Raw genomic sequence first — 23,956 nt, forward strand, 5'->3', positions numbered from 1 at the left:
CTTATGAAATGCACTCTCCACTTATGCAATGGCATAAGTCTACTGGCTACTGCCCCCCAGACGCGTATGAAATGTTTGTTGCAGTATTTGTTGCAAAAATTCATATAACATCCCAGACCTTTTTCACAAGCTCTAAGGGAATTTTGTACTTCTACAGAGAAAAAGACAAAAAATTATAAACCAGGATAATTTTGCCAAAACCAAACATTTCTTTCACTAAAAATCATGTGATTGTAAATTTTTTCAGGCAATAGTTATTCCTAATAGTTTGCATAGGAAAGCCTCAGAATCACAGACAAGACTATTTTAAAAATTTTACCCACCCCACAATTTCACAACCCAAAAAAGGTCTTAATCTGAAATGACCAGGGTCAAAAAAAAACTATCAGAGCACAGTCATCCTTAAAAGAAAAGAAGTGAGGTTCAGATGCCAACCTCTCAAGACTGATGGGGTGCAACTGCAAACTGTACAAACTGCTCTATTTGGTTCTGCACTTAAACCTAATTAAGGTTAGTTTAAAATAAAAGAAAGGGGCACAGGTAGGTAGACACAATTGTCAGGCTATTGCTTCATGCAGCCCAGTGAACACCAGATGTAAGTGTGAGTGCATGGGGAAGCTAGTAACTGAGAAATGGGTGTTTTGCCACTGTGAGATCCATGAGTTCTAGAACAAAAGCAAAATGATTTCCCATATTACAAGATGGATCTGGGAAAAAGGAGGTGGCAAAGCAGGGGACCCAGTATTTCAGTTTTATGTAAAAATAGTAAGAGGACTGAAAGTTTTTATAACCTAAGACTCTATGAAATGGACACCAGATGGTAAAGCTATGTGCATAAGTGGTCTTAGAAGTCCTGAAATAGACAATGTCTTTCTCGACCAAAGCCTCCAGACATACCAGATATAGATAAATTGTGTACTATTATATGAATCTGTCTTCATACAGATGGCTTTAAAGTACAGATTCTCTGACACAGAAACAATATGCTACTCTTCATCTTGAGAAAGCCCAGGGTACTCAATGGGACTTACATATAAAAAAGCAGCATCTCTCTTCTAATTTGGTGGTCCAGGCCACTGTCTTTCCCTGAGCAAGTGAAGTTCTCTTTATAGTTAAGAGAAATGGTGATTTTATCTATTATCTGATATTCTGGAAAATTAAAGTAAAGCCTGCTGGTAAGCAGGCGGAGAACAGGGAGTATTAAAGAAACAGAGAGAATGAAAAGTTTAAAATTAGCAGCAGCATTGCTTAGGGGACAAGGCACTCCTGCTATAAAGTAATTGCAAATTAGGCTACGTATGGTTTTCTTTCTACCATGTGTTTCCCACACACTAAAAAAAAAAAATATGAAGAACATATTCCATCAAATGAAACAAAATATCAAAAAAACCCACGAAATTTCCACTTCCTTTCCTGGCCATTCAGGCCCTTTATAGGAGCAACACTTGGCTAAAGCACATAACACCTGACAGAATGAACCTAATTTCAACGGACTTCAGGCAAAATTGCTCTGAAGTTTTAACATGGCTAGAATCTGCTAAATATTTGAACTACAAATACATACCAAATTTCTGAGATATTCTTGCTGTTATTTCTTGATTTCTATTTCTCTGCAGTTTCCCAAGTTTTTGCATGGCATTCAGATTGAAACTAACATGTAGCAGAGGTATTTTCAGGCTTGCATCAAATAATAGTGAACAGCAAATGTCTTGTGCAGTGATTTGTTACACTAGTTGTAGAGATATTTCATAAAAATTCAATCTGTAAGGCCATACTGAGGCAGGAAAGTGTATTTTTCCTCTTAGAATTCTGTAGTAGTGAGGGTGGAAAATACACCATATCCAGTACTTGAAGTAACTGATAAATAATAATGACATTTTTTAAAACTGTACCAAGCGAAATAAAACATTCTGTTTAAGTTTGATGTTTATATTTTCCAGTTTTGATAAGCATTTTCCTACTTATTTCCTACTTATTACTTAATTTATTAAGTAATTTAATTAATTTAACACAGAAAGATATCTGCATGTCCAACAGTGCAGAGGGACTGATCCTTATAGACAACTGCGTCACCATTACAGAGCTCATAAACTTCCCAATGTCCTTCCTGCCAACACTGCCAAAGCTCCACTGAAAAAGCCAAGGTCCTGCAAGGTGTTTACTGACCATTAAAAATATCTCCTTTGTCTTTCACTCTCCCCCTCTCCAAAGGATGACTATGCAAAAGGGGAAGAAGAACAATAAGATGATTCAGAAAAACAATTGAATTGTTTGCCATGCAGCCATCTTTTAGCAGATGATGAAAATGAGAGCAGGTGCTCTTTCAAATGCCTCTATGGTCCCAACTTCCCCCTCTAGCACCAAGCACCCATCCTCCTCCCAGTCATAAATCCAACTGAATGAGGCCAGTACCACAGCTTCTTACCTATTCTAAACTCTGAAGTTCTTGATTTGATTAGGGAACTAGCATGTGAAAAGTACTATGTTCATGTGTCAGCACTTGCACTCACTGAACAACTCAGAATAATACACTAGCTTATCAACACTGTGAAAAGCCAAGTGAAGAAAAGCAAGGCCTGAATAGGAAATTATTCTTAAGTGTGTCATAATGAAATTGCAGCCCACAATAGGCATTATAGAATCATTCAGAGTAACATTTCTGTAACTGCCTACAGCATAAAATATTAGGTTCCAACTGTAAAAAGAACTCTGTACATGAAAATGAACATCATTAATAGCTGCTCACACAGTTTAAGAGAAAGCTTTAACCCTGATGAGCTGCAAGACAAAAGCATCTTATCCCTGAGTAAATAGATCAAGTTTACGTCCAAACCATCTAATAAGTCACTCCATGTGAGAGCGTCAGATTTAACTTCTGAGTCCAAAATATTAATCAACATGTCAAAAGAGAAGCATAATATTTTTTTTGCCTATAACATCAAGGAACTAGAGGCTTGGGTGAAGCACTTCACTGTTTCTAAAGTCAAGTGTGTATTATTGATAAGTATATAATATTGAAGTACTTACTTCCATTGTCTCTGTGGAATTTATTAAAAATTTAGGGAGAGTAAAGTAACTTATAGAAATCCCTGCCTTATTTTTTTACATTTCAATGGAGTAAGCAGTTTCCCATTAACAGCAAAAGCCAGCTTAGCATTTGGGCAAAGTGCTTACAGGAAAAACAACATGATGCTTGCTCGTTGTACTGATGTTGTGTATGTTCTGATTTCCACGGTCTTCTCTTGGTAGGACACCAGATGTAGCTTTCTGGTAGCAATAAAACTATTTGTGCAGCACACTGCAAACTGCCTGCCATCCTTACTCCATCAAAGAGCAGAGACAGTTATAGTAAAAAGCACTGAAGATACACTGATTCAATGAAAAGACTCCCCAGAAAAAAAGTTCAGTCTACTCAACTCCAGAATCCCTGCTGTAGTTGTAAAGCTGTTGCATGCTCCAAAAGAAGGAATTGCATTTGTCTTCACTACTGCTCAAAACAAAGCAAATAGCTAACTGAGTCAAAACTTGGGCAGCAGGCATATAGGAGAGATGCGGCATAAAAGACTCGAGAAGTTTCTTTTTTCAAAGCAAATTCCAAGTATTTATAATTAATTTTAGAAAAAACTAAGGTAAATTGAATATAGTAACTGAGTCTCTGTGCCTAGATTAACTCAGTTCATGTTTTGAGACACCTTTTATAAACTCTTACTGTATGACACAGCTACGGTAATAAAACTCCAGAACCAGCCCGTGAATCTATCATCTTCCTTCAATGCATCTCACAAGAGAAAACTACAGTAGGAAATAAGTAAAAATGGTTTGCTGCTTCAACCTTTATTTTTGGTGCAATGATTGTTCTATAAGTTATTTACCGTGCACCACCAGAAGCTTTGTGGATATAATAGGAAATAGTACCAAAAGTATTTGGTATAGTTCATTTACATAAACATGTTTACTCATTTTCTTGGGAAAGCTGAAATAAAAGAAAAGGAATTAAAAAACCACACAATTTTATTTTAGAACAAGTCTCTTTAACTTGCTTGCAGTATATGTTAAATGTATTTTTAAGACTTCTTTACACTCTTGCTGACCAATGAGAGGATTCACAGTAACTGAAAAATTGCCCCTTAATTTTTAATACATATGTACGTAATGAACAATAAAAGTAAGTAGCAGAGACAAGAGGTATGATGCTTGAATCAGGCAATAAGACTCACTTGAGAGGGTGTACTTGTTAGCTCCATCTTTTCATGGGATTTTTCCTTTGCTATTCGCGCAGCTTCTTTGAACTCCTGAAATTTTTCAGCAAACTGAAGATACATATGTTTAAAGAATAAAAAAAAGAAAAGAGAGAAAGAGTAGGCGTGAAATAATACATTGCATGCAGAACAGAATGCTGTACTTTGCATTTCACAATGTCAAATTCTGTCAGTAATTTAAAAAATTTTTCTCCTTATTAGATACTCATTTAAATGAGTTACACAGTGACATACCTTTCAGGCACTTAATACATATCTTAATACACACTCTTTATATGTCAGGAAAATGACAATGCAATGAAGTATGATCTGTTGCTGGTGGTTTTAAGAAACTCAACTCAGAGATGACTAATAATAGGGACAACTGCCTTGCCATAGCTGCTTTCGGATTCAGGTTTTACCCTCCTCAACAAATAATCTCCTTCTGAAGCCTAATGTGGCCACCATGACCTAGGAAAGCTTTTAGTGTACTTTGTTCTCTCATGACTGAAACAATACTGACTTCTTCCCAAATGTTAACTGCATTTATAATTTCAATAGCTAATAGAAAAGAAACAGTAGAAATACTGTGTTTATCTCTAGAACATTCACTGACATCAATCAAGTTAACAAATTCACTGAACTAGAACTGCCTATACTGAACACTAAATCATGAAATTGAGCATGGAACTGCCATATGAGGCTTTAATTCTATGCTACATGCACCTCTTCCAGAAAATCGCTAAAGCAGCAATTTAGAAATATATGCACTCTGAAACCCTCAAGATTAAATTATTTGTTAAAAATAGGGCCTGGTTTCTCTGGCTACAAAAAAAAATTGGCTTCACAGTTCTCATCTTGCCACCACACTAATTGCTAGAGTGGCCACAAATTTGTATTTGTGTCCTACTTCTTTTATACAGACCATTATCTTAATATGATCGGCTTAAGAGTGAAATGATTCTGCAAAAATACCAGAAGCTTCTCCAGCAACTTCTAAATCTCTTTGGCAGCAGCGTATGAAGAAATTGTTTTGCACTCAATGTATATACAAGGTACAAAGGCTACCTTTTGTGTGGCACAACCTCACCAATTATTTTCAATCAGAACTTTACTTACTTCACAAGACCTAAAAAACCTTAGTGTATTTAAACATTTTTCTGGTAGGCTACTAGTATCTGAGGACTTCTCTCCACTTGTATCCTGTATTTCATTTGTTACATTATTTAAAAGCTTATTTTTCCTGTAAGTTTAATCAAGCATCAAAAAAAATCTCAGAACAGATGATGAAATTGGCAACAGATGATGAAACAGGTCACCAAACGAGGTAATACTTTTCTAAGACTTGTGCCTAAACCTCAGAATCTCATGGGTAACCTATTATTTAAATCATTCTTAAGACCAGAGAATTATTAAATGGCAAATACGATTCTGAGGTTTGGAATAAATGGCTGAAGACAAAGGTAGTAAATATGACAGCCACAGAAACATCTTTTAAAAAAATCATAGATCAATAGACAGCATTCTAAGAAAGAGCCAAAAAGCCCCATTTGGTTGAGATTTTCACAAATTTTCTAGAATTCTTTGAGACAGTCAGGTCATGAATAATAGCTATCTCTTGATAAAATTCCTGAATAACAAAGATGAGTCTCATGGTATGAAAGAAGTTTTCTGGAAGGTCACGTTCTTAAGGAAAAGATGAAAAATTGTGCATGGAAACTTCATAAGGCTGCTGTCAGTATCCATGGCGGCACTTCCCATTTAGCATATTCTTTAAGCTTTGTGGAATAAATCAGTCAGCTAACTCAAGAAGCTAAGACAGCGTACCCTAAAAGGAATATTTCTTATACATCAGGATGCTATCAAAAGCACAGACATATTCTGAGAAAGTAGTCTCAATTTTTCCTCAAAGTGAGAGGATATTGTGTTTCTCCTACTGCAGCAGCAAGAGGGACTCTGCTAACAAATTGTGGTCCTGTGAATATTCTTCTACACAGGTATCTTTCAAGTATCACTGCAATCTTCTTGGAGCAGTCTTGAGATGAATTTGTGGTCTAACATTGAGAAAAGGCCTAGTGAAGAGAAATATTTAATAAATTTTCCTCTATACTGTTTGTATGTGAAGTTGATTAGAGTGCCATTATTTTTCATCAGACAGTCTCATTCCACTAATTTCTATCTGGAATAACTGTACAGAAAAGAGGCTGCCATTGTTGCACTCTACCCTAGCAATCAGTTCAGAAGGACGGGGGTGTGTGAAAAAGAAACAAACAGTACAGAAGCCAAATGTACTATAAGACATGCGGACAATAATGTGAGAATAAACAGTTTACTTTATCTGCTGGGATTATTTGCATCATTAAACTGTGGAAACTGGTCACAGACTAGACCAACTTTTCTTGTGGTTGAAGGCTGCCTTTTGCTCTTTGGAACTTAAAACAGTTACAATCCTAAAGCACTAGCTATATCAGAGTGCTCTGGTAAACCTGGCTATGATGCACAGAATTGAGGGCAAGTAATCTGAGGGAGAGACAAAACAAAGAGAATATAGACATGATTTCACTGAAGTTACAGGGCAGATCTAATTCAGGTCTTCTGATTCCCAATCAAACATACCTACCAGCTTCAGTGGCTGGACAGCTTTTAATCTAAAGAAAAGTTTTCTTTCTCCATCACTAAATAAATAACACAAAAAAGGTTTAAAGAACACAAAAAGTTAAATGTTTAGGAATTTTAGTAGCAACAAGTGGCAATTGTAATCCACATGAATATCAGTTTAATAATTAAGATATAATATGAAGGAACAGTATGCTGAAAAGGGCTCACAGATTCACAATAATCCTCAGAAAAGTTCTGTGACTCGGTATTTTTCTTAATAAATTTGCTTATTGTCCATTAAAGAGCAATCTGAGTAAAAAAAATCTGCTCAGAAAAAAAGAAATTAAGAAAAAATGTCTACTGTAACCTTTCAGATTAAGTTTTCAACAGCAATATAGAGCTTTAGGTAAAAGGAATATTTAAAAGTCCTAGACATCTGTTTGATGGCAATGAAAAGAATGGGAGTGAAAGAACTGCAATTAAGAAGGCGATGGAGGACAAGAGTTGAGGACCGAGATTAAAAAAAACCCAACATATTTTCACTGGCAAGGACAAACTAGAGCTTGAAGTCAGGCAAAGAGTGTGCGCATGACTACAGCAGGATGCTTTGCCTTCAAAGAATCATCTGTGAATAATAAAAACAAGCTAGTCTAAAAGAGTAGTAAACTAGATTAGCATTTGTGCTAAAGCCATTGAAATATTAAGAGAATTTATTACCATGCTGGTAAGCAAGTGCTTCTAGGATATACACACCAAATTAACTGATGAGGTTTCCAAGTTCACTGAAGTAATAATGATAGGTGCACAAATGCTTGTGCAATACCAGAATCACTCAGAAAGTCCTGTGGTTGTGTTGCTTTGTGGGAAGGAAAACCAAGTGATTATGAAAGGATGAAATCTTACAACTTTGATGCTTGCCCAAATAAAGTAACTATACTGGGTCTCATTTTGATGGGACCCAGTATAGCTAGGCTGTGCTTATCCTTGGAGAGGGACAAATAATTTCTCAAAAGGGTTGCTATGATTACTCTTGCTTCAAACAGCCAGCCATCATTATTCCTTCCTGAACATGTTTTTCTCTGATTGCACTTAGGTGTCCAAATATTTTCTTTATATCAGTTAGGAAAATTTTCAGCTTAATATAAACACAAGCTCTTAAACTGCACTGAAATTCCACATCTGAAGAAAATCCACACTTGTACGTGTTCTTGGACTCATCTACCAGGGCAGTAGCAAAACAACAAGTAATGTAGTAAGGATGCTCAGAGTACCCATGACATCAGTTTGAGAAATGGGGATTTCTTCTTTCCTTGGAATGAGGTCTATTTCCTTCTTGCAGAAGTAGACTAGAAAAGAAACTCATGTATGGCACATACTGCTTCAGTAAACATTTCAACTTTTGTATTCCAGCAGAAAATGTATTTTTCTTTTACACTGAATATATTTCCCACTAGCTTTACTCTAAGGCTGCAAACTTTGAAATAATAGTAATTTGATGTACTACATAGTAGAAAAGTGAACGTGAATGTAGCCTAAAAAAAAAAACGCATCTGAAGACTACAAACAGTTTTTTTGTAGGAGAGCTAAATACACAAGAAATGTCAAATTGTTTAGTTCTTTAAATTCTACCATGGAAAAACTGTAATGAAAGAAAAATTTTAAAAAAAGAAAAACCTAACAAATCAGTAATTAGAAAACATTAACCACATAAAGTGTAATAGGCTTCAATCTCTCTCCTTTTCTTCATCAGTTAGAAGAAAATTTGCAGATCACTCTTACTTCTGTGCTTTCACATTATAAGGATTGATACAGAACAATTTTTTGTAAGTTATTTTAAATAACTTACTTAAATTACAGTAGTGAGTACTGAGTCAAGATATAGTGAGCAGAAATAAAATATGCTTAAGTAGCTTCAGAGAGTCGCCACTGGTTGTACTTACTTTTGAAAGGTGATGTTCAGATGAAAATCCCAAGCCATAGACTGTATTCGCCCTGCTGTCTGCCCACTGGCCAAACTTCTGGGATGTTTTAGTAAATGTCATGTTGGGGGTGATGGTGCTGTTTATTATTGCCTGAAAAAGGTAATAACTGTAAAAATGGGCTTCATGTTTTTTATTTTTTTCTAAAGACAACTCATAATTGAAAATGCCAATATTGTAGGCAATTATCTGAATGCACTGAATGAGACATGCTGGGAACTAGGAAACAGCTTTCTAATTCAATGCCAGCTAGAATTGCAAAGGCATATTTTTGCATACATTGTAAGGAGGAAATAGCTGGGGAGGGGAGTAGGCATCAATTCACAATTGAAAGCAGTCCTTTTAAGTTTCTACATGTAAGGGCTATCAAAGTCCTTTTTTGTCTCACACTTGTATTTCTTTGTCCCTTAAGGCAGTGCCTCTCAAGCTGCCTGTCAACTCTACTGCTGTTCTTCCCCCACCCCTGCTGCAGATGAGATTCTCACTGAAAAACACTCAATAATACAAAGGAGCACAATTTCTTTTTAAATCTCAGTTCTACAAGAGTCTGTTTTCTTTACACACATACAAGCAAGGCTAACAATGGCAGGGTCATATACCAACAACAGAAATGGAGCTACTCTTGCTTTTTCTTTTCTAGTTCTTGTTCTTGTATCTACAGGATGCAAAAAAAAAAAAATCATCCTCCAGCATGTAAATTCTGATAATACAAACATAAAATGAAATTACTAGGTGATATGCTGATTCTACTAAAAGCAACGGAAGTTTCACTGTGGATTTCAACAGTATTTCCATCACATTTAAGAGTACACATGTGAAATGCAAACTGTAGAGATGGGAAGAATGTAACACTGTTTTCTCAGAATTGTGATTGAGAAACTTTAACATCACAGTGACCAAGTACTGCTCTCCTAAGACCAAGATCCACTAAAATCAAAATCAGTCTATACTACTTGAGTTACACAGACTTCTGGATGGACTTTGAAATAAGTAGTTTTTTAAAGGAGTTTACTTTGCACCCTTTGTTTTTGCTAAGAGATTCGGGTACCAGTGGAGCACAGCTATCACCAAATTAAAAATTTCTATGAATTCTACAGGGCATGCCTGAAAAAATTACAGCTGAGGGGCCAGCCAAGCTCACAAACAGCACCCATGTTCATGGAGATGAGTATTGCAAGAAAGTTCAAAAGCATACCTTGCATTGCAATGTGTAGAAAGACAAGCAAAGATACTGCAGCACATACAAATTTAATAAAACTCTTTCTTGGTGACTTTGGCAGCTTCACTATACTCACATTAATGAAGATGAGTAAATCTGAACAGAAATTCTTTCTGATAATCTTTGTCTCTAAATACAAATTTTCCCTACCACTGTGAACAACTCCTTGAAAATTCTGGAATGCCTGAAAGCTTAAATTTGAGCCAAGAAGCCTCATCAGATCTGAGACAGGATTTGCTGCATGACCAGAAAATGGAGAACTATCTCCAGCACTGTCTGAAAAACATCCCTCAGATTTTCATACAGAAGCTGCTTAGTGAACTCACTGGTACACAAAACATTATTCTCCTTTCTTTAGGCAAAAGGTTCGGAGCTCACATAAAGCCATGCTACTTGAACTACCACCTCCAACTGACCATCTAGAAAACTGCTGTCCTACAGTATCTAGGACAAAAGAGAGAATGTGAGATGGGACTTCTCAGAAAAGAGGTGTTCTGGAACTCTTTTTTACTTGTATGCTTCTTGTCTTTTGTACTCTTAGTGGTTGGAAGCCCACATTTGAAATGACCAGGTGGAGGCCCAGAACAGAGCTGCGCAAACTCACTTATTGCTCAATCTCATTTCCTATGGAAGCTGTCAACAGTACTATGTTGAAATTAAATATCCTAGGGACTGTGTAGGACAGATTCCTCCTCCCAAATCAAGCTCTAGCTATGTTGTCTAGTCTGCTTAAGCCCAAGCCCATCATTGCTTGATTAATTGAAACTTACATCACATATTTTAGAGAGTGAGTATTATGTCATGGACATAACTTCCTAAATTCAGAAGAGGACTCTAATGCCAGAGAGCTAAGACCTCCAAGCAAAACACAGGTTTAAAGCCTCCACAGCTACCATTTGCTGCAGTGACAGCAGCATGGCTGGCTGCAGCTTAACCCAGCTGAAATGGAGAAATGCTTCTGCTGACCACACGACAGGCTCCACCACGGAGAACCTGAACAGGGCGCCTGGCCCAGAATGGGATCGCTTTTTTGACAGCAATCTGCATTTAGGCTGGTTACATTGACTGTCAAATTGCTTTCTTCCAAGAGAGAAAGGCAGGAAGAAAGCTTCAAAAATAATTGTGTTGAGAGAGTGTTGGCTGTGATTCTTTCCTTTATTTTCCAAGAAAGAAAAGAGGCTTCATGTCAGTAGACACCATTAGCCCAAAGACTGGGAAGACTACATTCAGATGCTAGTGATTTAAAAAAAAAAAAAAAAAAAAAAAAGCCCCTTCACTGAATTTACCAATTTTACAATTAAATCAAGGTTTTCCATCTTCTTGAAATTAAAAGCCTTGATATGCTAGGTCCCTCATATCCAAAACTATACTTTTAAAAGTGTAATGCTAGAGCATCCTACAAATACAGTCCAGTGTCAGCTACCTCTGGAAAAAATGAGATATCTAGCCTTCGTATATTTAGCTTGAAAAAACATTTAGTTTTTAAATCAAAATTTATAATTAAGCTTGTCTTGTCCATTCAAATGGGTACTGCTTTAACTGCTCTCCTCTAATCCAGATTTCACTGCATAGTTATCAGTATAACAAGTGTCAAATATTTCATCAACTTTTAAGAACATTGTTTCCATAAATGAACAAGAAGATTTTAAAAACAGAACAGAGTCAATCTGACAGGAAGACATTTAGCTTTTGAAGAAAACTGATTTAGTTATCTGCAGGCTTTTTTGGAATTATAAAATAGCTTTCATGTTTCCCTTTCATATTACTTTAGCGATGAGAAAATAGGGCATGTGTCTGAGCTGTTCATTTTACGAGCTGCAAACCCGACAGCTGCAAGATATATAGTAGTGGTCAAGTACAATTTTATCTTCTGCTTAAACTAATGGCAATAATAAAGACACAGAAATTTCTAACTTCTTCAAGGGAAAATAACTGAACACTTGTGTGTACAGGTTTTACTTGAAACATTTATTGAGCATTTAAAAAATTGTCACTTTCAAGCGAGACAGTGATTAAAATAACAAGATCATCTGCAGCAACACTGATGGGAGACTTGACTGAGTAATAATGTATGCAAGGTTCATGGAACCTGCAGACTGGGAAACCACTCTTTTCCAGAGTCTTCTCTTGTCCTAGATTAACATAAAATTTAAGTTTGTTTTCCTGCCTTGTATCTGTGAAAAAAATTATCAGAGAGAGTTAACTAGTAAAGCAAGAACTGCACTATACTTGGTCTCCTTCCTTTTCTCAGAGATGGCGAGAGACAAAATGCAAAAAACAGTGGGACTCAGAATAATCCTAATGTCTGCCTGTACTGTTACTGGAGAAACAATGGAAGCTTTGTTCAATCACCCAGGAGAAAGAAGTACTAAATCACATTTTTCCAAGGAACTCTGAAATGGGTATATAATTAATGAGAACTGAGAGCCTTAGCAGCAACTGCTCCATGTTGTTATGCCATACTACACAAGAAACCTTATTTTTCAGGCTTTCTTTTGATTCTGAGACTGGTAGGAGAAAAAAGTCACATAAAAGATATTTACTCAAGAGGTCAGAAAAACCAGATTCAAGTGCCATCAAATTACTTACATCAAGTTTTCTCTGCAATGGGCAACAGGGCTCCAAATATTGTGCATGACTATAAAATATAGAGCCTGTACACTGAACACCTTATGGTCCTAGAACACTTTCTGTAGTCAAGATAGAGGGACATACATGATATCTAGTGCAAGATATTTCAAGAGGAGACTATAGCTTCAGAAAACATAACACAAAATGCATTAAAAGTAAGCGGAAGTTGTGTCGGCAGGAACTGTCTTGACTAAATCAAGCTCAAATAAGGAAAAAACCCACCTCTCTTTCAAAATTAACCAAAGACCCCTCAAGCAAATTCAGGTTGGAAACTGCAATGTACAGTAGGGGAATGCATATCATATCTTTAAATGTCCTTTTGTTTTCATGTAGAAATATTTAATGACTCCTAGATAATTAGTAGAGAAGTTAAATTATATCCAGGAATATTTCTGAAACGCAACAACCTAAAGAGAGAGAAGAGTGTGGGACAGAAATAGGATTACCTCTCAAATCTATAGTATACCTCTCTCCAACATTCCTACTGCAGAAATGTACATGTGAGCTGCCTTTACTTACTGACTTACTGCTCAGTACCTAAAAACTGAGCACATCATTCTCTCCACCATACAAACCCAAAGGATGTTGTAAACCTCATCAGCACACAGGTGTACAATAAAACCTGGCTGTATCTGTTCTCCCTGAGAGAGGGGTCTGACAGCTTCAAAACCAGTAGGGTTTGACAAGTGGTTTTGGCCACTGGCAACACGTGCATTGTCAGCAATGTTACTGACACCTAGCTATATGCCATACAGCAAAGACTCTCTCTGGATGCACTCAAACTTAAAAATGCTTTATATTTACATTTAACTCTTTCCACAAAAAATATTTTTTACAAACAGACATGCTAAAAAAAAGGATGGGGTTTTAAGTAAAAATAAATGAACTCTCTGGGAATTATGCTAGAAACCTACTTAAAATTCTTCCATGTGTCCCTCCGCTATTCACTGGGGTATGTTTCAAAATAGCACGGTGAATGCCTGAAAGAATGGGACTATCTTAACCTTGACTGGGATTCTAAATCTTCATCTACGACTTGAATGAAAGCATTATTAGGGTTGCAGCACTCAGAGTAAATAAAAGCGATGAACTGAATTATCAATGTACCTTGCCATTAGTACTAGATGTAGAGAGAATGCTGCAGCACACAAAAGAACAACTAAATAGGTGAACAACTACTCAACAATTTAATTCAGCAGGCACTCAGCGGGAGTCGCAGCATTAGGATGAAGGCATGTGGATGTCAGAAAAAGGATCTTGTATATTCTCTAGATCAGTTAAAGCACTACATTTTATAACTGGTATTCCTGATTTCATACATCATCTAGTTCCAATCCCAGTATCTTTATTCATTAATACTGTCCCAAAAGTTATTTTAACTATTTGACAGAACTAATTGAATCATTTGAAGGGAGGCTGAGAAGGAAAAAGCAAACTAAGACTTAAAGCTGAAAAAAAACTGGTAGGCTCTGAAACCACTCTCAGCCACTTCAAGCAGAGATTTTTGACTATGAAATGAATTTCTATATACTTCTTTGTGACAGAAAATCTCCTTTTACATTTAAAATAGCAATATTCTGGATATTTTAAAAAATGCAGGGTAATAATTTTCAGCTTTCAATAAGTAGTCATAAAATCTCTGTGAATACTGCCATGCTTTTAACAGAGTATTTCATTTCCAATCATTGTGAACTGATGCATTTCCAAAAGCTTCAAATGAAAGTCTCTGGAAAGGATCACAACTTTTGATTACAGTCTGGATATCTTTAATGCCCTTAGTGTAGAGTTTTCTGCTACACTGTTTGTAAAGTTACTATTATTATAGTTATGTGGGTAGAAACAGTCAAGGATTTTCTGCACATCAAATTAATTTTTTAGACATGTTTTACAAGAGGAGCAGTTCAGCACAATATCCATTCTAGTTAAAAGAGAGAAAAAACCCAACCCAAACCAAAAAAAAAAAAAAAAACCAAAACAAAAAAACCCACCCAACAAAAATCCCCTACTAAAACCAAACCAACTGAGTCTAGATAAAAGCTTGCCATTTATTACGCAGGCTTTATTAGGAGGCAATCCTCACATTCTCTACAGCAAAAATTGGAAGATTATATAACAAAGGATTTACTAAGTGATTATGGCCACTGAACAGATGTCCTTCATAAAGCTGAAGCTAATTATATTGATAAATGATTGAGTACAGAAATGAAAACAAGTTATTGTAACCCTATGAGTACTTTTTGTACAATTTTTTGTCTTTTTAGCCTTCTCATAGCATTAACCAAGGAACAGGTCACCACTTCAATCAGCAATAGTTATTGAAGTCAACACAACTACATGGAAAACAGAATTACAAAAAAACACTTAAAACACACGATGAGGCAATGTTTACCATTTTAAAATGTCAGTAATCTGTTGGTCAGATAATGATACAAACATCTGAGAAGAAACATGAAGAATATCAAACTAGAAAATAGTAGCAAAAATGCTTCAGACAACTAGGTTTTCTGAAACATAATTTACCTTTGAGCCATCCAAACTGATTATCCTGTAGACATTTCTTGTGCTGTCATAGAAGTAGGACACAGTAACAGCATGCTTGCTGGTGGGAACCCAGTTCTTCTTAGTGTTTGGGTCAATTTGGAAGACATGAGCTCGGGTGCTGAAGATGGGTTGTTCCCTGAAGGAGTGAGAGAAGAAACATTAATCTAATCTGTATGTACTATCATTGCACTATCATTGCAGACAAGCTATCTGCCAGTTGTGTCCATTTGGATGTACACAAGTTACTCTGCACAATTAACCTTGCCTGATGACTTCTGTATGTGCCACTGCATAGAGCAGGTAAGTTTTTTTATACATATATGGAAACAAAACTCAAGTCTTCTAAGGCAAAAATCAGCATTCATTTGTGGAGTCAGATAAACACAGACATCTCTAATAAAGATTCAGCACCATCCCATCATTTCCCCAGCTCTTCACTGCCCACCTAATCCCTCAAAATTAAATGGCATTAATGCATGTGTAACTTCTCTCATTACACTGCACACCGCAGAGTGTGCATAACTTCAAGTCCACTTCTTCTCCAAAATCTTTTAATACTCTGATTATTCTCACCAATTTTATGCCACAATCTGGATCTTAACTGGTTGATTGAATGCAATTACTCTAAAACTAACATTAATTAAGGCCAGGAACATGTGAATCCCTCATTATTTGGACATTTATGCCTAAAGGTGTAAAGGTATTTACCAACATTAAATAATGTATAAAATACATTTTAAAATGTAAATTGCTTAGCAAATAAAATTACATTTGGCAAAAAAAAAACCCTTATTACAATTTAGAATTTGCAAGATTTTTCCCCATGACCACTACCAGGACGCACAACTTTGCACAGAAATCGAAATACATTTTAATCTCACTAAGATGGCAATAAGATGACCTTCTACAAAAGAGTGACAGTATCAGTAGATGAGGGGACAGGTGGGGATGTCAGTTATCTGCACCTATGTAAAGCCTTTGACACATGCCCTACAACATACTTCTCTCTACATTGGAAGAGATGGATTCAATGAATGGACAGTTTGGTGGATAAGGAACTGGCTGGACCGTCACATCTAGAGGGCAGTGACTAATGGCTCAGAGTCCCAATGAACATCAGTTTTGATATGTTCATCAATGACAGAGAATGGAACTGACTGCAGCCTCCACACTTGACCCCAAGCTGAGTGGCACAGCTGATGCACCTGAGGGATGGCAGACCATCCAGAGAGACCTGGACAAGCTCTAAGGGAGGGCCCATGGGAATCTCATGAGGTTTAGCAAGACCAAGTGCAAGGTGCTGCACCTGGCTCAGAGCAGCCCTGGCACCAGCACAGGCTGGGGATGCACAGATCACAGCAGCCCTGCCCAAAAGAGCTTGGGGGTGCTGGTGGCTGAGAGGCTGGACCTGACCCTGCCATGGGCACTCACAGCCCAGAGAGCCACACGAGTCCTGGGCTGCATCCAGAGCAGTGTGGGCAGCAGGGCAGGGAGGGGATTCTGCCCCTCTGCTCTGCTCTGCTGAGACCCCAGCTGCAGTGCTGCATCAGCTCTGGGGTCCCAGCACAGGAAGGACATGGACCTGCTGGAGGGAGTCCAGAGGAGGCCACAAAGATGATCAGAGGGACAGAAAACGTCTCCTGTCAGGAAAGGCTGAGAAAATTTGAGTTGTTCAGCCTAGAGAAGAGGAGGCTCTGGGGGGAGCTTAAAGCAATCTCTCAATACCTATCGCGAGGCTACAAGAGCCAGGGCATACAGTGAGGGGACAAGGGTTGATGGTTTCAGACTGAAAGAGGGCAGGTTTAGATAACATATTAGGAGGAAATATTGGAAATACTCTTCAGTGAGGATGGTGAGACACAGGAACAGGTTGCCCACAGATGTGGCTGTTCCATCCCTGAAAGTGTTCAGGGCCAGGCTGGATTGGTCATTGAGCAACCTGGTTTAGTGGAAGGTGTCCCTGCCCATGCAGGCAGGCTGGAATTAGATTACCTTTAATGTCCCTTCCAATTCAAACTATTCTATGATACTGTAGTTGTCAGTTTAAGTTTAGCTACATTTTAATGACAAGCTGATTACTATATTTTTTAAGGAATGCTGCCATCAAATTCCAAAGATATTAAGTACCAGGACCTTAGGTTGAATTTAACTTTTTATGTATTTTGACTCTCATTTTCAGAGCGTGAAAAAACATACCCTTTGACCTGCCCTCATTTTATTTCAGAGGTAAGTTTTTAACACTTTTTTTCCTCAAAATAAATTCCCACAGAATTTTGGGTACTTGTAGTCAAAGGGGTTTAATTTGACCTCGCTACAAAGGGGTACATGTGAACTCAGTGAAATATCTCTATTGCTCAGCAGGAAGAGCAGCTTTCGGTAGTAGAATTGTATTACTCAGCTGGGAGTCAAGATTCCTTGAAGTTCACCAGATTACAGACATGGTGTTCTCCTACATTGGGTGTTGGATGAAATGACAGAAGCATGCAAAATAGACCAGAGGGACAGCAAAACAGAGTTTCAGTGAAAGATGAAGAAGGAAGGGAGGCCAATGGGATCAATGCACAGGCTAGCTGTTAACAGAAATGTACCCTCAGCTTCAATTCATCTTTTCTTTGTAAATCACCAAGCTACAGGAGGTTGCATAGCTGATCCAAATCTCTTGCAACAAATGTTATGCAAAGGTGACTGGCATTTATAGGCTTTTTGTTTAACAGAACAAACTAATTCTTTTTGCTCTTTTGAATATCTACAATTACTTCTTCAATCATAGTTAAGCTTCAGTTGTCTTCAATATCAGATCTATTTTATAATTTATCTCCCAGTTAAGCATACGCCAATATCAAGGGACGCATATTAACATAATACACCAGCTCTTTAACCCTGGAAAATTTAAGAGCCCATCAAAAAATCTTAGAAGCCTGCCAATTGTTTTGATGAATATTGACATTGAAAGGAAACTATAAAGGCTCTGACCATGTTAATGAAAGATCAAAGAAGAACTGAATCCAAGATGTAGATGTGTGGTTAGTGAATATGCATTTGACTAGCACTGATGCACAGTTCACTCCCAGCACAGTATATCACATAACTGGGACTTTCAACACACACAGGTTAAGATTTTTATATGTGAAAGGTAGGTGAGTACTATATGGCTGAAGTGAGTGTTAGTGAAAGTTAACTGTTCAGCCCTGGGATGCTGCTCTCCAGCACTGTCATTACAAAAATCTTCCACAGTGCCACCAAAATATCCTCAATTTGTTTTATGAGGTGACCTGCATGTTCCTGTTGTTTGCTTAGCAGTGCTGCTCAAGACAAAGCAGAGCACTTTGCAGGGCAGAGTGTGGGTCTGGCATAGACACTACATTTAGATATGGAACATGAAATGAAGGTAACCTACACTTCTTTAATTGCTTCTGATAAAACTAGAGTTACAGTCTTTTCTTTCCATGCTTAAAGCACAGCTTTACTGAATGACAAGCTGTCTTTGCTCTGTGGAAAAAGCATAGCTCCCTTTGTTAAACGAGCTGGATAAATCATGATTTTGCCAGATTACTGGGGTAATTAGGATTTTTTCTGGCAAAGACACTAGACTTCAGATGACTCTAGAATTATACCACTGTTTTGACACTTGACAATGAACATTTACAAAGATTGTTTCTAATGGAAGTGATGCACTATATATCTACAGGATTAAATGTGTTATAGAACCAGTCACTGATGCACCACTGAAGTCCTTCAAAGCTGCTATACAATTACATCATCTGCATTTTTCTGTAACAACATATTATATAGAGCTACTTAAATTTTAGATTTCCTAAAACACCTGTGAACATGCAACACATAATGTATAAAACATATAAAAATATTTGTAACTTCAACCAATACATCTTCACATTAAAGTTTTGCTCTTCCATTATCCACAAAAGGACATGATGCCCTCCCAGTCTGGAAGTTTCAATCAATTCAGCTGAAATAATATTAATTTTAGGAATATGAGATAGGGAGATAGCTTCTTCTTTGCCTTCCTAGATGGTCAAACAATTAATATGGTTTTTTAAAATATAATATATATATTATATATTATAATTATAATATATATTTCTATATATAAAAAATAAGTCTTCTATTTTTCACATAATCACAGAACAAGCTGATTTGGAAGGGATCCTCAAGGATCCCTGAGTCCAGCTGTTGGCCCTGCATAGCACCACCCCCTCCATATGAAGTTAAGAAAGGAAGAACATCTTTAAAGAAGAAAAATCAATCCTGTAAAAAAACTAAACTGCCCTACCAGTTTCTTACTCTTCCCTCTCTTCTCTTCCCCTTGCAGCTTTCTCTTCTTCTTCTTTCATTATCAGAAGGTATTCAGTACTCATTACAGACATTAATAGGAACTAAGAGGAGAACTCCTCACTAATTACAAAGCAAAGTAATTAATTTTTCCAGAAATATACTGAAGCTGAACAAAAAGAAAACAAACTAACAAGAATGCCATAGTAACACAGTCTGACTATTAGAAATGTCCGCTCAGGCATGGTAAAAACATTAAGGCTCATATCCCGCTGTTCTTAATTGCCTCAGGTCACAACATTATGGTGGTCAGACAAAGACTAACAAGAAGTAAGTGCCAAGTCCTCCTGGACCCAAGAAGCAATGGGATGAGTAAGGAAGCATAGTAAATATCACTTTAGCAGGCAGAGTCATTACAGGCTTTTCCATAATCAATCCAGAAATTCATTCATAGATATGTGATCAATCCCAAGCTAAACTTAGGAGATAAATCTGTTTACTAAGAGTTGAATGAATAGTTTCCAACCACTCTTTCCGTTTTGACATCTTAACACAGCCTTTACAAAAAAAAAGGCAGACTGCTCAATATAGGAAGTGTTACAATCAAAGATTGCATAAAAGAAGCTTAAGTTAGTATAGAAGGTTAGAAAGTACTTTTCTTGCAAATTCATTATTAATATATGCTTCATTTTTTAAAAATGTATCTATTCTTTAATGTCTGGTACTTCTACAGCACTAGTGGTGAAGACCTCTTTTTGCTTATTTCTTCCCTCATACTATTGCTTACCATGACTCCTAAATTACCTTAAATGCTACAAAACCTGTAATTTCTCAAGACTGGGATTCCATTGTCTTAGTTACTGAAAATAATAAGACCACTGGAAAGAAAGTATGAACCTCTACAACATTACTTGAGGTCCTACTTGCTTCCCCTTATGGAGGGTTAATGATGCTAAAAAACATATTAAAAATTTGATACAACCCTTCATTCCTCCTCCATACTGGGCTAAATTGACAGTGTTTTGGCAGAGAAGTTGCTGCACTATGTAGGATGAGGTAATGAACTTCCCTGCATGGACACAAAACTAGGCCAGGGTTGCAGATAAAGACCAAAGAGACATGGATGATGACTCTTAAGCAAGAGCTGGAGCAAAGAGCTGCCCAGGCAGAAACAAACAGCAGACACCAAAATAGGCTAACACTGAGTGACTGTGACCCATGGGGGAACTGAGTTCTAAAAAAAAAGGAACTACCACGGGCAATGCCTGCCACCTGGAAGTTTTAAATTTCTCAGCAGAGGTATTTTCCCCATACAGTAAGATAAAAAGGGAATGAATAAACGTGTGTGATGGGGTGTTCTTACTCAGCTCAGTTTTGATAGTGAAAATTCCATGAGATTCATGACCACGTCTATTTCTCCAACATGGATCTTACAAACTCCAGTGCATTATCCAGACTTCCTGGCTTGGATGCACATGGAGTCCCCATCCCAGACTGCATTCAAAACAAGTCAAACAAAATGTGCCTTGGAGATTTTTTCTTGTTGCAAAGAGTGCAAGGTTTCACCAATCAAGTTTCATAAAAAGAGTTTCAGAGGAAGATAATTCCACATGCAGGCAAAAACAGGACAATATGCCTGTGGTCAAAATGGGAGTGCAGCCACACTCCAGCTGGTTGGAGTGGCAGAGACTGGACAAAAAGTGCACTGTCCTCATGCCATTAGAGCCCTGGACACAGCAGACCCTGCCACATGACAGACAGCATGCTCAGCACACAGTCTCTGGCTGAGGACTGCAAACCCCCACAATAGGCAGCAGGCATGTTTTGCAGTTGGTCATTTTGCACAGACTGAATTCCAAGCCTCTATAATAGCTGTCACCCAAGGAAACTTCTCCCCAGGTCAGACAACATGAACACTGCACATGGTATTTCAGGCATTTGCTTATTTAGGAGAGGACAAAGACCTTTTTGCTTTTTCCAAATTTCAGCATATTAATCCTACAGCTTTTTCCCAGTGTCCTGCTAGTCTTAAAAATATTCTCCCCTAGCTTGTTTCTGAAGCTGTAGCAAGCTTTTTTTACTCTAAGCAGCTTGAGAAGAGATTCCTGAAAACAAATGAGGAGAATGATTAAAAGTGCAGCTCCAGTCAAAAGCAATTAATAAACTACAGCATCCAAACATAGTCAGTGTTGTTTAAGGAGTCTAAATCAACAAGCTCTGCAAACAGTTCAAAGCAACAGGAAACCACAGAATTTTCCATGTTCATAAAAACGCTCTGAGATCTGATAAAAATTGTATACATTTGAGGAAAAGTATTGCATAACACTGGCTTCCAATGTAAGGAAACTGTTCTGAAATTTAATCTCTTTCTGGAAAAAAAAAAAGAATAGGAAATACCTGACAATACCATCTTGAAGTTAAAATTATGAAGTTGAACAAACACACTCAGTGGACTTGTGTAATGACTATGACTTCAGATTTTGCTTTTTGTCTTACACACAACTTTCATCTACAATGTATATATACAATAACAACTTTCATATCTCAAAACAAGCTTTGAGATAGTAAAAAAGTGAAAGTTACAATAATGTAATCAAATCAAAATCTCTCCCATCCCACCAATGATTTATCTAGTTCTACACCTACATTCTTAAACCTGGTTTTGCTGTTATGTTTTGGTTTATTTGAAGTCAGAAAATGTTTAGAAAGTTGCTACAAAAAAGTTTGTTTTCTGTATACAGTTATCAACTAATACGTGTACCTGCCTATTTACCTATGAAGTTCAAACTATAAGCTTTACAGACTGCTCTGTAGCTATGTAACACTGCACAGGCAGTGCCTTCAAGCACTGAAAAATTATCTAGAGACTTTCACTAAACCTGTTAGGTTAAGTAAAAAATACATTTACCTTAGCCAGAAACATATTTATGTACTGTCTATTACATTTGCAAGGACCTGAAGTTTTAACCAATTTGTTTCAGCTTGAAGTAGAATATTGCACAGTACTTAAAGAGACATAAGGTATAGGAAGTCAGTAGAAAATATTTTAGTGATTACCAGAAATCTATTATCTTTTAAATATTAGTGCCTGTATATAGACTAGTGAAAAATCTGTGAGCTATGTGGACAACAGAGGGAAAAGTTACATTCTATTTATTGCATACCTTAACACCCCACATTTTTGAAAAGGAAAAAAAAAATAAAAAACCCAAACAACAACCTTGCAACATTTTACTGTGGGCTAAGAAGTATATATGAAATATGTATATACACAGCTAAATGCAAAGAATATAGTTTTTTACAAACCACATTAAATTTGATGCCTATGAGCAGACAGAACTAAACAGAACTCTACTTAAGTCAGCAGTTATGGACTGCCATTAGCAGAAAAACTGCTCACTTGTAATTATTGCATCAATTAATAGAAGTTTTATATTACACAGCAGACGAGTCAGGAAAGCACATAACTTCAAATATTTCTGTAATCAATTCCTTTTGCTAATATTTTGGCACATCCACTAAGGTAGGCGGCATCTTCAGAAGGGTAACAGCTGGTGAAGGGACTGAAGCACAACTCATATGAGGAGCAGCTGAGGCAGCTGGGGGGGTATAGTCTGAAGAAAAAAAAGAGACTGAGGGGAGATCTTGTCACTGTCTACCACTATCTCAAAGGAGGTTGTAGCCAGCTGGGAGTCAGTCTCTTCTCCTAGGTAAAAAGTGATGGGATGAGAGGAAATAGCCTCAACTTGCATGAGGGGAGATTTAGAGAATGTATTAAGAAAATAATTATTTACAGTAAGGGTTATCAACCAGTGTGCCCAGGGAAGTGGTGGAGTCATCATTAATGGAAGTGGATATGGCACCTGAGGACACATTTTAGTGGTGACCATAGAGCTGGTTCTAGGCTGATGGTTGGACTTGGTGATCTTACAGATCTTTTCCAACCTTAACAAGTCTACAATTCACAGGTATGCAATCCTATAAAACAGTCTGTTTGGGGAACAAATGGATGACTCTATATGTGCCAATCTCAACCAAATGCTCAGGAAGCCCACATACAGTACCTTCCAGAGAAATAAGGGAAAGAAAAGAGGTAGGGGAGTTTCATACAAAGGGGCACCATAAGACAACCACAGACAGCATTTAAAATGTATTACCACCACATGAAATCCCAAGAGTTAGGATTACCATATCCTGGAAAATACAACTCTTGCCACTGAACAAACAAGAAGACAAAAGAGAAAGTTTATCTAACCTCATTCCTCTTCTGTCTGAGCTTACCACTCATGAAGCATCTTAGTAAACTTTAGAAGAGTAAAGAGCTTTTTCCACAGCACAGATTTACACTGAGCTGTAGGACAGCACAAGCATTACAGTCTCACAGATTTGGTAACATCAACAGCATGGAAGGTGGCAGACTTGCAAAGCTGAGGACAAATCAGTGCCTACTACTTAAAATT

At 37.2% G+C, this 23,956-nt stretch overlaps 1 protein-coding gene across 1 annotated transcript in view; it reads right to left on the reverse strand.

Annotated features, from left to right (window-relative positions):
• HOMER1 (homer scaffold protein 1) overlaps nt 1-23,956 on the reverse strand; it is an 85,801-nt gene that overhangs the window by 47,280 nt on the left and 14,565 nt on the right. Inside the window, exons 2-4 of the mRNA XM_050986467.1 lie at nt 15,186-15,342; nt 8,777-8,908; nt 4,218-4,310 (exon numbers count right to left, since the gene is read on the reverse strand). Of these exons, the coding sequence (XP_050842424.1) occupies nt 4,218-4,310; nt 8,777-8,908; nt 15,186-15,342 (382 nt within the window). The remainder of the gene's footprint in view (nt 1-4,217; nt 4,311-8,776; nt 8,909-15,185; nt 15,343-23,956) is intronic.

This window comes from Serinus canaria, chromosome Z (genome assembly GCF_022539315.1).
Source record: "Serinus canaria isolate serCan28SL12 chromosome Z, serCan2020, whole genome shotgun sequence".
NCBI classification, from domain to species: domain Eukaryota; kingdom Metazoa; phylum Chordata; class Aves; order Passeriformes; family Fringillidae; genus Serinus; species Serinus canaria.